Genomic DNA, 16,027 nt, shown 5'->3' with positions numbered 1-16,027 from the left:
CTCGGGAGGCACCCTGGGAGGAAGAGAAATTAGTCGTGGCTCCTTTAAGGGGTCCGCGGAGGCGCGCCCAGCCTTTTGTTTGAGCGGCGGCGCGCACGTCAGCGTCAACGCCAGCGCCTGCGCACTGAGGGCGGCCTGGTCCTCGTCTGCGGTGGCGGCGGCTGAGGAACCCGGCTGAGGCGCCGGTACCCGGCCCGTTGCGCATTTCGCCTTCTGGCTTCGGTTTCCCTCGGCCCGGCACGCCCCGGCCACGCCCAGGCCCCACCCTAGCCCTCCGGATCCCTCGCAGACCGGCTCCGGCCGCCCGTCTCTGCCGCCGCAATGATGATGATGGCGCTGAGCAAGACCTTCGGGCAGAAGCCCGTGAAGTTCCAGCTGGAGGATGACGGCGAGTTCTACATGATCGGCTCCGAGGTAGCCTGCAGCGCGTCCTCGCCCTCCTCGGGCTCGGCCCCGCGGGAGCCCGGGGGCGGGCCCGTGCGCCGAAAGCGCGCGTCTCCATTCATCGGGGCGGGCGGGCGCGCGCGCGCGCTCCGGGCTGCGGGGCGTGGCCTGTTGGGCGTGGCCCCGCCCCCCCACCGGTCTGGGGTTCCTTACCCCTGTCGCCGAGGTCTGTCGTCTGCAATGCTGCCAGGGCTTTATGGCGCCGCGAGAGGTTCCAGTGGTTCCGCGCTGGCTTGGTTTCCAGCCAGACTCAAAGAAATGGAATGTTGGGTTAGCCCCTGCGACGCTTGGGGGACTGCTGCCTTTGACTCTTTTTAGATGTCGTAAAATTCACGTGTACCCCTCCCCCCATTGCTGCTTGTGGGATCCTGAAATGGCAGGTTGGAAACCCCCTGGCTTAGCGAGGGCTCATCCCTGTTGTGTTTGCTGCCACTGAGGTGGGCAGTAGAGGTGTTCTGACCTTTGTCAAAACAGAAACAGTGAAGAAACAGATTGGAGGGAGATGTTTGCTTTCGGGTGGGTAAGGGCCCCATTTCTGAGCTGATGATTCTTTCAGCGATTCTGAAGCAATTGACACTTTCCATTATCTGTGAACTGATTCTGGATTATTACAGGGTCAAGAGAACAAGGATCTTTAATCCTTAAATAGCGTGGCAGTATTTTGTGGCATCAGCTGAATGACTGGCTTCGGAAAAACCCTCAATTGGCCCTTAAACGAGTGTTTGTCCCAAGTATATTAGGTTCTTGTTTTTTTGTCATTTATTTATTTATTTTTGAGACTGAGTCTCGCTCTGTCACCAGGATGGAGTGCAGATCTCGGCTCACTACAACCTCCGCCTCCCAGGTTCAAGCGATTCTCCTGCCTCAGCCTCCTGAGGAGCTGGGATTACAGGTGTCTACTACCACGCCCGCCTAATTTTTGTATTTTTAGTAGAGATAGGGTTTCACCACGTTGGCCAGGCTGCTCTTGAACTCCTGACCTCATGATCCACCTGCCCCAGCCTCCCCAAGTGCTGGGATTACGGGCGTGAGCCACTACGCCTGGCCTTATTAATAGTTTTTATCTTACTTTATTTTATTATTGTAAAAAGGTCTCACTTTGTTGCCCAGGCTTGGTACAGTGGTGCGGTCTCGGCTAACTGCAGCCTTGACCTCCTGGGGTCAAGTGATCCTCCTGCCTCAGCCTCCCAAGCAGCTGGGACTACAGATGTACATCATCATGCCCAGCTACTTTTTGTATTTTTTTTTTAGAGATGGGGTTTTGCTGTGTTGCCCAGGCTGGTCTTGAACTCCTGGGCTCAAGCGATGCTTGTACCTCAGCCTCTCAAAGTGCTGAAATTACAGGTGTGAGCCACCACACTCACACTCAGCCCAGTCATACTTTTTAAACCTTGTGGGTTTTTGCCTTCACAGTTGAGCATAGCATGAATGAATGAAGCCTCTGGATGGTCACACTGAGTCCCATGGATGAGACTAAGGTCAATAGCATCAGAACTTTAGTGTTAGCATTTTTCCACCTTTTTTTTTTTTTTTTTTTTGAGAGGGACAACGTCTGACTCTATCACTCAGGCTGGAGTGGAGTGGTGCATTCTCAGCTCTCTGCAATCTCCACCTCCCAGGCTCACGCCATCCTCTCACCTCAGTCTTTCAAGTAGCTGGGACTACAGGCATACACCACCACCCCTGGCTAATATTTATATTTTTAGTAAAGATGGGGTTTTACCGTATTGCCCAGGTTGGTCTTAAACTCATGAGTTCAAGTGATCTGCTCATCTCCGCCTCCCAAAGTGCTGGGATTATAGATGTGAGCCATTGTACCTGGCTTCCATCAATTTTTATAAAACAAAAAGTGGGGGATGCAGTAACATTTTCTCGTTGTCACTTAAATTGCAACTGTTCAAAGATGACAGTGCTGGGGAGATGGAGCCAGTGCCTGTCCTTCTGCTGCAGTTCAGCATCATCCTCATTGACCAGTTGGCACCTGCCTAACTACAGGGTGCAAAACGTGTTGAGTTTCATCATGTGATACTAGGCGAGTTGTTTACCTGATCTAATGGGTGTAAAAGTAGTTAGTTTGGCTCGGAGTGGGTGACACTTTAAAAGGAAGCTTTTATTTATTAGTTGGAGCAAATTGAGAAGCTGTAAGTGGCCAAGCACGAAGAACCTTGGGAGGCCTGATTTCCAGCCCTGCTCTGCCCTGGTGTCACGTTTCTCATGTGTGTAATGTGATGCTTAGACTAGATGGTCTCCGGGATCTTCCCCAAAGCACATTTTAGTTTTTAGAAAGCTAATTACAGTCTTGTTTTTCAGCCCCCTTCATTCCTGGGCCTCCCAGTAAGAATAGTCTTCCTGAGGCCCAGCCTATGAGACTCAGCTGGAGAGGCACTTTGTTCTCTTGGGCCTGACTTAATCATCAGACCTTTGGAGTTTAGGCAAGGGTTCAAGGTCAGAGCTCTATTGAAATCAGTAGCTCCAGTGACAATAGTGGATGGATGGCCCCTGCCCTATGGAAAACAGACACTGTATTCAGAGAGGTGGGCCAGCTGTAGCAACATCCCCAGTGCCTCCATGCACCTTGAGAGAGCGTCTGCGTTTACTGTGAATATGTGTCACTGTTCTGCCATTAACAGGCAGCTGTATTTACTAAGCCAGAGTCATGGAGCTTTGAGGACCCTAACAGATACCCAAGCCCAGCACCTTCATTTTGTATTCAGGAAACCTAGGTCCCCAGAAGTCAAAGGCTGGTTCAGGGGAAAGCCAGGAAGGCAAGCCCAGTTTCCTAGTTCTGAAGGGGCTTTGTGGGGCATCTGGGAGTCTCAGATCCCTGCAGGGCCTGCACGATAGTCAGAGGGGAGAGTGTTGTCAATTTCTTTTCAAAAACGTAATGGAAATTCTACATTGACCATGATACTGGATGATACTGATGCACAAGCCAAATAACACAGAGGGGTCTCTGCTCTCTGTGTGGAAAGTGGATGACTCGCTGTGGCAGCTTTTCTCTCACAGTGTTTAGCAGCCCTGGTTGTTGATGATGTACATCGCTGATGAAAAATGGAGAAACGTTTTTATATAATAGTATGGCCGGGTGTGGTGGCTCACACCTATAATCCCAACACTTTGGGAGGCTGAGGCAGGAGAATCACTTGAGCCCAAGAGTTTAAGACCAGCCTGGGCAACATAGTGAGACCCTTGTCTCTACAAATGCTTTTTTTTTTTTTTTTTTTTTTAATAATTAGGCCAGATGCGTGGCTCACATCTGTCATCCCAGCACTTTGGGAGGCTGAGGCAGGCAGATCGCTTGAGCCCAGGAGTTCAAGACCAGCCTGGGCAACATGGTAAAACCCCATCTCTACAAAAAATACAAAATTAGCCGGTCATGGTGGTATGCAGCTATAGTCCCAGCCATTCAGGAGGCTGAGGCAGGAGGATCGCTTGAGCTGGGGAGTTCAAGGCTGCAGTGAGCTATGATTGCACCACTGTACTCCAGCCTAGGTGACAGAGTGATACCCTACCTCAAAAATAATCATAATTAAAAATAAATTTAAAAATTAAAAATATATACTATGTTGGGTAGATAAAATGGGACAAATAATAGAAGTGGTCCTTCATGGGGTGAAAAATCAGGGTTGCTGAGCTTTTGGCAGACCAGTAAAGAGACCCAGAAAACTGGAAGTGATCCCTGGTTAAAGACGGAGCCAGCACCTGGCACCCCACCTACTGGTCATCCCCTGCAGTGTGACTCTGAAGTGATCATACTTGAAAAGTCAGTGAGACAATAGGGTGCCCACATAAAAACTTTAGGACTAGATTTATTTTCCTTAAGGAAGTCACACTTTCAGTATTTGGTACAAGCAAACTGAAGCCATTGTTTGGGTCAGTGATGATTTATATAGCAGTCTGGTGATTGCCAATAAGTGCTTTGTAAACCCTTTGGAAAATTCCTTTGGTGTCCCTGGTTTGGGTTTTGTTACTAAACAAAGCAACACAGGCCATGGGGGAAATTATCTGGCATCTGTCTAAAATTAAAAGACCTTTTGGTGTTTATTACATTGTAAAAATATCAAAGTCTCGTCCTTAAGATAAAAGAAGGTCACAGAGGCCTTGCATTTCTGGAAAATGCCAGAGATCCTTAGCCCAAAATCAAAATCACTACGAGCTTCTTGCTAAGCTCTGGGGGCCTCCCTCTCAGGCATCTGGCCAGGCCTTTCGGAACTTGGTTCTGTTGTCGGGATGCACACACATGCCGGCCAGCTGTGTACTGCTCTTGAACCCTTGGTATCAGCAGAATGTGTTTAATGCCGCCAAAGGCTTGGCGCTTGGGGGCCACCTCGAGGCCTCTTTGTCTGTTGCCTGATGCAGTCTGTGCCAGGACCCTCCCCTTCCTGTGGCGCTAGGACCCTCCCCTTCCTGTGGCGCTGCGAGCCTCATAATGAGCCTTCTTGCTTTACTCACAGGTGGGAAACTACCTCCGTATGTTCCGAGGTTCTCTGTACAAGAGATACCCCTCACTCTGGAGGCGACTAGCCACTGTGGAAGAGAGGAAGAAAATAGTTGCATCGTCACATGGTAAAAAAACAAAACCTAACACTAAGGGTGCGTCTTCACGAGGGTTTGTAAACCTGTTTCAAAACCACTCGCTTATGTCATGAAGATAAAACGTTTTCACTCCAGAGTGTCTTCACTGCAGCCTTGGCCTTAGACGGGCAGGGAGCATCCCAGGGGCGGGCCACCCTGTGGGCACTCCAGGTGAGGAAGCAGCTCCACGGAGCCATTGGTGGTCCACCATCAGGTATTTCCAGCAGGGCCAGTGGGTACGTGAGTGGGCCGGGGCCAGGACACTAGCAGGTGCTGTGAAGACATGTTGGTCTCAAAACGTTTTAGGAATGCTGCAATGCTCTGCCATCTGCCGTGGGTGTGTTGCCATAATCATCTTCCATGCAGCCCAAGTGGCGGGTGGTGGCCCCAGCTCCCACTCCCCTCTGGGGCTTTCACGCTTGCGTCCCAGAGCACATCCATCCCATAGCACTTCATCCTGGCAGCCAGCGTGCTAGAGCTCGTGTGCATGTCCCTGCTCCTGGTGGCCCGAGCGTGCCTGGGGCTTGCTAGTTGAGCCACCCGACGCTAGTGAAACTAGTGGGCTTTGGGTCACGGCAGCTCTGTGCAGGGTGAAAGGGTGCTTCAGACACTCTGGGGGCTCTGTGGGAGACACTCCCATGGAGACATTGGGATATGGACACAGCATGCCCTTTGCCAGGTGGCGAAACTGCCTCCCACGTGGCGATGGCGCCTTGTAGACAGCTGCCTTGGACCTGGGTGTGTCTGTGAGTGCGTGTGCAGTGCTTCGTAGGCGCAGTGCTTCCTAGTCTGTCCTGTCCTGTGTGTTTGTGTCTGTAGGTGCTGCTGTGGTTTTGTCCACTGTGGGAAAGTAGTGGTTCTTTTAATGCAGGAGCCGGAGCTGCTTTTTGATCTGCTGCTTTGACATTTCCACTCACTTGCTTAAAACAGTTTCCTTTTTGTTCCCCCTCCTCCCCTAGCAGAGCATCAGTTGCTAACAGTGAGTCCCCAGCTTTGCTTCCCCCTCTGCAAGTCCCTGGGCTAAGTCTTGGGAGATACCTTCCCCATAAGCAATTGATTTCTCTAGGAGAAGCCAGGCTGGGCCCGCAAATAGGCAGCAATTCTTGACGGAGGATCCCCGCAAGAGCTAGGGGTCTAGCCACCTAGTATCTGTCCTGCTTTCCAGGCAGCACGTCTGGACCGGCTTGGGGATGGAAATTCGTGTTTGGTGTGAAGCAGCTCTTTCCAACTCTCTGGGCTCTTGTTTTAAAAGAAAAGTATTCTTCCATCTTCCATTCCATCTCCCCACCTCGCATCGTGTTGTGGATTGTGGTGGTGTCAGACCTCTTCCCACTGGGGTGTTACTCTGAGGCTTTTCTTTTCCTCTGAGTGAGGACCAAGAGAATATGTTCTGGAGTGGAGTGTCCCTGCTGGCTGTGCTGGATTCTAGTTGTTGGTGCTGCCCTGAGCACTTCCCTCTGCCCCTGAGCCAGTGGTCCTGGGGCAGATGAGTCCAAGTCAGTCCCGTTGGAGGCTCTACCCAGTAGGACTTGGAAGTAAAGCACTCAGTCCAGATTGCCCTTTTGGAAGAGGCCAGCATTCGGCAGTAGTAAGTTTGACACCTTGCTTTTCCCACCTCCCGCATGCGAGGACCTTGATGTGCTGCATCCACTTGGCTGGCTGCTGTGTGCCACCGCCACCAGCAGAGTGACCCAGTGATGTTTCTCTGTTACAGATCATGGATACACGACTCTAGCCACCAGTGTGACCCTGTTAAAAGCCTCGGAAGTGGAAGAGATTCTGGACGGCAATGATGAGAAGTACAAGGCTGTGTCTATCAGCACGGAGCCCCCCACCTACCTCAGGTAATTCGTTCCTGGCCAGGGCATCTCTGGGGACACCTGTGAGGTCTTTTCTCAGACTCAAGAACTGCTTGGGTTGAAGTTGAATTGAAATGTCTTTTTTTTTTTTTTTTTTTTGAGATGGAGTCTCTGGAGTGCAGTGGCACGACCTTGGCTCACTGCAACCTCTACATCCCAGCTTCAAGCAATTCTCCTGCTTCAGCCTCCCTCCCAAGTAGCTGGGATTACAGGATTACAGGCACCCCCCCCCCCACCACGCCTGGCTAATTTTTGTATTGAAACACTTTTTAACAGTTTCCTCTGTGCTCGTGCATTTTCTTTGCCAGGTTTATAAGCTTCTTCTGTGTCATTGGAATTTATAAGAAACGTAAGCCAAGTCCTGGATTCTGGAAACAGTTATGAATGCTTGGAAAGTGAGACTCGTAGAGCACAGTGGCTCACACTTGTAATCCCAGCTCTTTGGAAGGCTGAGGCATTGCTTGAGGCCAGGAGTTCACAAGCCTGGGGCAACACAGCGAAACCTCATCTCTTAAAAAACAAATTAGTGGGAATAATTTGTCAAAAAAATTAGTGGCTCACAGAAACTCACAAAAGAAACAAATAATAGATTTGAATGTATACAAACTTAGAACCTGCCCAGGTGCGCTGGCTCACGCCTGTAATCCCAGCACTGGGAGGCCAAGGTGGGTGGATCACCTGAGGTCGGGAGTTTGAGACCAGCCTGACCAACATGAAGAAACCCCGTCTCTACTAAAAATACAAAATTAGCCGGCCATGGTGGCATATGCCTGTAATCCCAGCTACTTGGGAGGCTGAGGCAGGAGAATTGCTTGAACCCGGGAGGTGGAGGTTGCAGTAAGCTGAGATCGTGCCATTGCACTCCAGCCTGGGCAACAAGAGTGAAACTCCATCTCAGAAACAAACAAAGCACCACCACCACCAACAAACAAAACTTAGAACCTTTAGAAGAGTATTTACAGTAATAATTAAAAAGACAAGTAAAAGTTATGATGTTATATCTAGAATCTGTACATCTTGATTTATACAACAAACTTGGATACCCCAGCAAATAGGTAGAAGATGGTCCACACCTTGAAGTACAAAGAGTAAGCAGACGTGGGAAGAATTTGCATTCATGCATAATTTCAGAAATTTCAGGCATAAGACTGGGCACAGTGGCTTATGCCTGTAATCTCAGCACTTTGGGAAGTCAAGGCAGGAGGGTCGCTTGAACCCAGGATTTAACTATGTTGCCTAGGAGACCAGCCTAAGCAACACAGTGAGATCTTGTCTGTACTGAAAGTTAAAACAATTAACCGGTTGTGTGATCACACCACTGTACTCTTTTTTTTTTTTTTTCAAGATGGAGTCTTGCTCTGTTGCCCAGGCTGAAGTGCAGAGGTGCAATCTCAGCTCACTGCAGCCTCCACCTCCTGGTTCAAGCTATTTTCCTGCCTCAGCCTCCTGAGTAGCTGGGACTACAAGCATGTACCACCATGCCTGGCTAATTTTTGTATTATTAGTAGAGATGGGGTTTCACCATATTGGCCAGGCTGGTCTTGAACTCCTGACCTCACAATCCGCCTGCCTTGGCCTCCCAAAGTGCTGGGATTACAGGCATGATCCACCGCGCACAGCCCACACCACTCTACTCTAGCCTGGATAACAGAATGACACCCTGTCTCAAAAATTAAATAAATAAATAAAAATTCCAAGCATAAAACAAAAAACTGGCAGGGAGGCGGTGGCTCACACCTGTAATATGGTAAAACCCCATCTCTACTAAAAATACAAAAATTAGCCAGGCATGGTGGTGTGTGCCTGCAGTCCCAGCTACTTGAGAGGCTGAGGCAGAATTGCTTGAACCCGGGAGGTGGAGGTTGCAGTGAACTGAGATTGCACCACTGCACTCCAGCCTGGGCAACAGAGCGAGACTGCGTCTCAAAAACAACAGCAACAACAACAACAAAAAAAACAAAAAGACTGATAGTGTGAGAAACTGGGGAAGGTGTGTTAGAGCTGCACTCATATGTGCTGGAGGTGTTTTTTTTTTTTTTGAGACAGAGTTTTCACTCTTGTCACCCAGGCTGGAGTGCAGTGGCACGATCTTGGCTCATTGCAACCTCCGCCTCCTTGGTTCAAGCAATTCTCCTGCCTCAGCCTCTTGAATAGCTGGGATGACAGGCACATGCCACCATGCTTGGCTAATTTTTTTGTATTTTTAGTAGAGATGGGGTTTCACCATGTTGCCCAGGCTGGTCTTGAACTCTGGACCTCAGATGATCTGCCCGCCTCAGCCTCCCAAAGTGCTGGAATTATAGGTGTGAGCCACCATGCCCTGCCAGGGGGTCCTCTTTTTATAAAGCATCCTGACATCAAACTTTTTTGTTCTCTGGCCCATTAATATCACCTTGGGGAATTTGTCCCAAAGAAACATTTTTAAAGAACAAAATGAATCCCAGCACTTTGGGAAGTCAAGGCAGGAGGGTCTTGACTGTATATACTGAGATTAACCCACTATATATACAGAGATTCTTTGTAGCATTATGAATAATACTGGAGAATATGGAGTCGCTTAAGTATCCAGACTTAAGGAACACCTAGGTAAGTGACGGGTCAGCCACTTGAATGGACAAGGGTGTGACCCATACATGGTGTAATTAAGTAGATTCTGCAGTGAGCCGAGACAGGGCTCCTGTGGGTGAGATGTGCAGAAAACAAGATTGTACCCATCTGCCTTGTGCATTCAGCTCTCAAGAAAGTATGCATTTCTCTGCACAAAGCCCAAGGAACATTAAGGGAGAAAAAGGATTATTCAGAGTGATGTGGCTATGGAAAATCATTTCTTTTTTATGATTCCCCCAAAGAAAGGTGGCATGCCTCCAGGCTGGCCAGTGTTACAGACGTGTGCTTTGCAGATTCTTCTTCCCCCAAGGGATGTGGTAAGAACATAAGGATGGCTGACCTTCCCAAGGAAGTTGCAGAAGGAAATTGTGTACATATGGACGGCACTTTAATTCTGCACACGTCAGCTGGGAATCTTTTATAGGGCGATAAAACAGTTTCATGGTGATCATGTCATGTGAGGAGCAGCTGCAGGAGTGGAATCCTATTACCCTGGAGGTCAGGTCTCCAGGGGTGGGGGCTGGCAGAGGTTTGAGGGAAGTGGCTTTGGCTTGGCTCCACACTACTCAGTCGGCCCAGTAAGGAGACTGGCACCCTCCCCATCCTGTCACTGGGCAATTCGAGCAGAGGCTGAGTGCCCTCTCTCAGGGATCCTGGGATTGCAATGGAAGGAAGGTTTGTTTATTTATTTATTTAGTTATTTATTTATTTACTTTTGAGACGGAGTTTTGCTCTGTCACCCAGGCTGGAGCACAGTGGCGGGATCTCAGCTCACTGCAGCCTCTGCCTCCCAGGTTCAAGCCATTTCCCTGCATCAGCCTCCCAAGTAGCTGGAATTACAGATGCCTGCCACCACACCTAGCTCATTTTTTGTAGTTTTAGTAGAGATGGTTTCACCATGTTGGCCAGGCTGGTCTCGAACTCCTGACGTCAGGTGATCTGCACGCCTCGGCCTTCCAAAGTGCTGGGATTACAGGCGTGAGCCACCATGCACGGCTAGAAGGTTGAATTTTATGACTTAGATTTGCAGATTCTGTGTATGACTGAACATGTTACATGCACTGTGTCTGGTGATACTTGCATTGTCCACTTGAGGTGGTAGCAAGACCTAGAAATGAGAACTTGCTACTGACATAGGTTAGGATGAGGGGCAGGGGCTCAGCCCAGGTTTAACATATCCAATCAGAAAAAAGGAAAGATGGTCAAGATTTGTGGTTTCCAAATACAGGCTGAGCTGCCTGGGAATCACCCATGGAAGCTGCAAAGAACCTGTCTTCTTGGGCCCCTCATCAGAGGTGGGAAGTCACTCCACCTGGGTGGGGCTCAGGAATGTGCTACTTAAAATTTTGCATTCTGGGGTCAGGTTTGGTGACTCACACCTGTATGCTCAGCACTTTGGGAGGCCAAGGTGGGAGGATTGCTTGAGACCAGGAGTTTGAGACCAGCCTGAGCAGCATAGTGAGACCCGATCTCTATAAAATTAAAATTTTTTAAAAAATTGCCCTCTTTGAGTCTGAGTGGCCAGGATTAGGAACTATGACCCAGATAGGCTATAGTGGGGACCCCTTTCTTGCTGTCCCCTCTCTTAGTCCCTGCCCAAACTGATTCATGTTCTCCAAATTGGGTACTACAAAACTCTCCCTCTCCCTACCAGCAATCAACGGGTAGTCCCGTCCTTCGCATCAGACGTGTAAGTGACCGCCACTTTAGAAGGGAAAGGAGTTAAAGGGGCCCAGAGTCCAGGCAGGTCTTGGCCATTGCTTCTGCCCTCCCCCACCCCCTGGAAAGGAGAAGGACCTTTATGCTGTCCTCGCGGGTTCCTCTTTAGAGGGCGTCGTCAAACGTTTGTCATCGCTTGCTCTGAACTGTTGAGTAGTTGTTGCAGAAGCGGTTGTGCAGGTGTTGGGGCCACACAGGGAAGTGACACGCAGTTGCTGCCTGCTCCTGCTCACAGCCTTGCCGGGGAAAAGGAGAACGCACAGAACACAGCAGGCACCAAGTGCTCTCATTTGTCTCAGCCCTCCCTGGAGCCTTCGTTTAAAATAGCTTTTTTTTTTTTCTTCGAGATAGGGTGTTGCTCTCTCGCCCAGGTTAGAGTGCAGCGTCATGATCTCGGCTCACTGCAACCTCCGCCTCCCGGGTTCACGTGATTCTCATGCTTCAGCCTCCTGAGTAGCTGGATTACAGACATGTGCCACCATGCCTGGCTAATTTTTGTATTTTTGGTAGAGTTGAGATTTCACCATGTTGGCCAGGCTGCCATTGAACTCTGTTTTTTTCTTTTTTTTTTTTTTTTTTTTTTTGAGATGGAGTTTCGCTCTTGTCACCTAGGCTGGAGTGCAATGATGTGATCTCGGCCCACTGCAACTTCCATCTCCCTGGTTCAAGCAATTCTCCTGCCTCAGCCTCCTGAGTAGCTGAGATTACAGGTGCCTACCACCACACCTGGCTAATTTTTCTATTTTTAGTAGAGACAGCATTTCACCATGTTGGCCAGGCTGGTCTTGATCTTCTGATCTCAGGTGATCACCCGCCTTGGGCTCCCAAAGTACTGGGATTACAGGTGTGAGCCACCATGCGTGGCCCCGTTTCAAACTCTTGATCTCAGGTGATCCTCCCACCTTGACCTCCCAAAGTGCTGGAGTTACTGGTGTGAGCCACTGTGCCTGATGCTTTTGATACTTTCTTAGTAGTAAAAGCAACCTGGAATTTGGGAGAAAAGATCAAACTCTTAATGGGACATGCATTATTTAAATTACTTTGGATGTCACCTCTGCAAGGTATTTATCAACCCATCTTCTCACTTCTCTGGAAGCTCAGAGGCCAGAGGCCTTGCCTAGTGTATCTCAGGATGGCCAGCACATCTAAAATCACAGCCTGATCATGTCTCCTCCTTCAAAACCCTGGGGATTCCCAGCCACCTGCTGAGTAAAGTCATCTTCTTATGGAGCATGTGAGACCTGTGATCAGCCCCCTCCCTGGGATCCTCCTCGCTGGACTGCCCCTTGGTGTCTCCCTGCTGCCGCCCATGCCCCTCCCCCAAGTGAACCCTGACTCAGTGTCTAAGGCTCTGCTCTGTTGTCCACGCCTTTGGGATGCCTCCTCGTACCACTGCCCTGCATCCAGGAAGTGCTTCTATGGAGCCATGCCCGGCTCACAGTGCAGCACACCACAGTTGTGGGTTAGCTGCTGACCTGCATGTTGGGCTGTGTCTGGTGCCCTTCCATACCTTCGCCCTTGCCCATGTACCTCTAGCATCTGATGACAGCCTGGGGAGCAGGCCCCTGCAAAATCAGGTGCACAGACAACTCCCACCGGAGCCTCGAGACTGACGGAGGTACAGTGGGCATCCTCTGAGCATGAGTTGATGCCTGGTGGGCAGGATCAGGCTCCTAGACTAATAGGAGGGCTTTTCTTGTATTTCCTCAGGGAACAGAAGGCAAAGAGGAATAGCCAGTGGGTGCCCACCCTGCCCAACAGCTCCCACCACCTGGACGCCGTGCCATGCTCCACGACCATCAACAGGAACCGCATGGGCCGGGACAAGAAGAGAACCTTCCCCCTTTGGTGCGGACGCGCCACTGCGCTCACTCTCGATACTGATTCCACTTTAGCTCTCCAGCGGATTTCAGTTCCCTCCTCCCCAGAAAAGCACTGCTTTGACCTTGTGTTCCCCATAAGGCTGCAGTACCTCCTCCTTTTCGAACTGCTGTTTCCCTGACTTCCAGGACGTCATGGACAGTCTCCCTGGCTCTGCCTGCTGTCACCTTGCTGTGTCCTCCTCGCCTCCCTGGCCCCTCAAGTGGAGTTCTGGGGGTGCAGTCCTCGGGCCCTTTCTCTGCCCTCAGCTTCTCACAGCCTGGTGCTGCCACCACCACACTCCGCCCAACTCTCACCCTGCCTCAGGCCTGAGAACACGCTCACTGCTGTCAGAACACCCAGATCTCCTGCCCTGCAGCTCCCTGTGCTGAGGCTCAGGCTGGTTCTCCCTCTTCCCCTTTCCTTTCCTCTTTCCTTCCTTCCCTCATTCGTCCTTCCTTCCTTCTGTCATTCCTCCTTCCCTCCCTCCCATCCTCCTTCCTCCTCCTTTTCCTTCTCTCTTCCGTCCCTCCATCTCTTCCCATCCCTAGTTGACTGTCCCCTTCTCCATTAGAGGGGCCACCCCTTTTCTCCAGCATCCTTGTCCCTTTCCCGGTCTGTTTCCCCGTGCATTCATGCCTGACCCTCAGCTCATTTCTCTCCGTGTCTTCCATCTGCTTCCCAAGATCCCTGGGGGCACTTCTCAGCCCTCTCCATGCTTCCAGACGCCCTTAGGTTTCTTCTGTCCTCCAGCGCCATCTTGCCAACCTGCCTGCCTGACTCTTCCCTCTTTATCGTCCCAAAATACCCAACTCCATTGCTTGGAATCCTCCTGGGACTCCCTCACGCCGGTGGCCAGTTTGCATAGCCTGAGAGGAGGACTGTGGGTGCTTCAACATCCTCTAGCTTTGCGGCATCCCGGACCACTGCTCCTCAGGGCATCTGCGCTCTGTGGTCCTGGTGCATCCTCAGCAGTTCCTCCATTCGCCTGCCTTGGCCTTGCTGGAATATTTCCTCTGGAAATGTCCTTCTCCTTTCCCACAGCCTTCTATGAAAGTCCGACTGACTTTCAGGCTTCAGTATACCTTCGAAGTACGTCTGGGTTTTGTTCCAACACTGCCCAAGTCGATCCTATTGCAGACAGCCTGGTGCTTGTCATTTATGGCCCCACCTGTCCCCTTAGACCGTGGCCCCAGGATTCCTGTTGGGCTCATCTGCTCCCTCAGCTGTTAGCTGACAAGTGGCCTTGTTCTCCAGATGGGTTTGCAGAGGCCTGCTGTGCAGAGAGGGAGGCTGAAGACTCACATCCCTAGGGCCCTGGCACCCTCACTGACTGTTGCTGCCATTTTGCTTTCAGCTTTGACGACCATGACCCTGCTGTGATCCACGAGAACGCATCTCAGCCTGAGGTGCTGGTCCCCATCCGGCTGGACATGGAGATCGACGGGCAGAAGCTGCGAGACGCCTTCACCTGGAACATGAATGGTACAAGGCAGTCGGGCTCTGCTGGGGCTGGCCCCAGCCCCTGTATGTCATGTAGGAACAGTCCCCTTTCCTGCCAGCTGCCTGTCAGGCAGATTCTGGACCTGACACATAGGACATCAGGGCACAGTTTTGGAGTCTGGGAGTCTGGGTTCAGTCCTGGTTCTGCTGCTGTTTACTGTGGATTGGGCATGTGAGCATTGGACTCCTTTCCCCATACTGAGGTTGGGTAGCCCAAGGGGCCTGGCATGGGAGGGGGCTGGTCCGCATAGCATGGATGATGATGACAGTGCCCCTCGGACCCAGTTCAGCCCCCAAGCCCTGCACACACCCGCCTTGGGTCCTGTCCGCCACGCTGCTTCTGCTGTCGGGGCTGCCCACGTGCTCCCGTGCCGCTCTCCTCCCCTGACTGGTCATCTCTTTGGACATCCCTACGCTGTAAGGCCTGGGTCAGATGCCGTCTATTCTGGCTCTTCCTGAGCTTCCAAAGCCTGAAGAACTCTGTCTTTGTGCAAATGTAGACAGCAAAATTAGAAGGATATGCATCCCAGGTGTTTAGAGTGCTATCCCATCTGGGAGGGAGGATTGTGCATGCATTTATTCGTTTCTCTATTTTTTTCTAAGTCTGTTAGAATGTATTTTTAAATTTTATTTTATTACTTTTTTTTTTTTGATACAGTCTCACTCTGTTGCCAGGATGGAGTGCAGTGGCGTGTTCTCAGGTCACTGCAGCCTCTGCCTCCTGGGTTCAAGCGATTCTTGTGCCTCAGCCTCCTGAGTAGCTGGGATTACAGGCAAGCACCACCACATACAGCTAATTTTTGTATTTTTAGTGGAGATGGGGTTTCACCATGTTGGTCAGGATGGTTTCAATCTCCTGACTTCGTGATCCACCTGCCTTGGCCTCCCAAAGTGCTAGGATTAACAGATGTGAGCCACCACGCCCGGCTATTATTACTATGTTTTTTTTTTTTTTTTAGATCTTACTGCATACCAATTTTTTTTTTTACTTAGTGTCTGTATCCTGCTGAACTTTTTTTTTTTCTTTTTAGCACCTGCTGCTCTGAATTTTTTTTTTTTTTTTTTTTTTTGAGACGGAGTTTCGCTCTTGTTACCCAGGCTGGAGTGCAATGGCACGATCTCGGCTCACCGCAACCTCCGCCTCCTGGGTTCAGGCAATTCTCCTGCCTCAGCCTCCTGAGTAGCTGGGATTACAGGCATGTGCCACCATACCCAGCTAATTTTTTGTATTATTAGTAGAGACGGGGTTTCACCATGTTGACCAGGTTGGTCTCGATCTCTCGACCTTGTGATCCACCCGCCTCGGCCTCCCAAAGTGCTGGGATTACAGGCTTGAGCCACCGCGCCCGGCCGTTTTTTTTTTTTTTTTTTTTTTTTTTAAGACGGAGTCTTTCTCTGTCTCCTGGCTGGAGTGTAGTGGAATGATCTTGGCTTACTGACACCTTCACCTCCCCGGTTGA

General features: G+C 50.5%; 1 protein-coding gene across 4 annotated transcripts in view; it reads left to right on the top strand.

Annotated features, from left to right (window-relative positions):
* The first annotated feature begins 128 nt into the window (after nt 1-128).
* The window catches only part of SMARCB1 (SWI/SNF related BAF chromatin remodeling complex subunit B1), a 40,063-nt gene continuing 24,164 nt past the window's right edge, over nt 129-16,027 (top strand). The window contains exons 1-5 of one of the 4 annotated variants that reach the window (XM_039462345.2): nt 129-417; nt 4,899-5,010; nt 6,734-6,863; nt 12,915-13,052; nt 14,422-14,549. In XM_039462345.2, the coding sequence (XP_039318279.1) occupies nt 322-417; nt 4,899-5,010; nt 6,734-6,863; nt 12,915-13,052; nt 14,422-14,549 (604 nt within the window). In that variant the 5' untranslated portion in view covers nt 129-321. Of the gene's footprint in view, nt 418-4,898; nt 5,038-6,733; nt 6,864-12,914; nt 13,053-14,421; nt 14,550-16,027 lie in introns of all 4 variants that reach the window. The other 3 variants (XM_010349221.3, XM_039462344.2, XM_003938520.4) reach the window with 3 other exon arrangements.

The sequence above is a fragment of the Saimiri boliviensis genome, chromosome 21 (genome assembly GCF_048565385.1).
Source record: "Saimiri boliviensis isolate mSaiBol1 chromosome 21, mSaiBol1.pri, whole genome shotgun sequence".
NCBI lineage: Eukaryota > Metazoa > Chordata > Mammalia > Primates > Cebidae > Saimiri > Saimiri boliviensis.
This window is presented reverse-complemented; position numbering and strand designations above follow the sequence as displayed.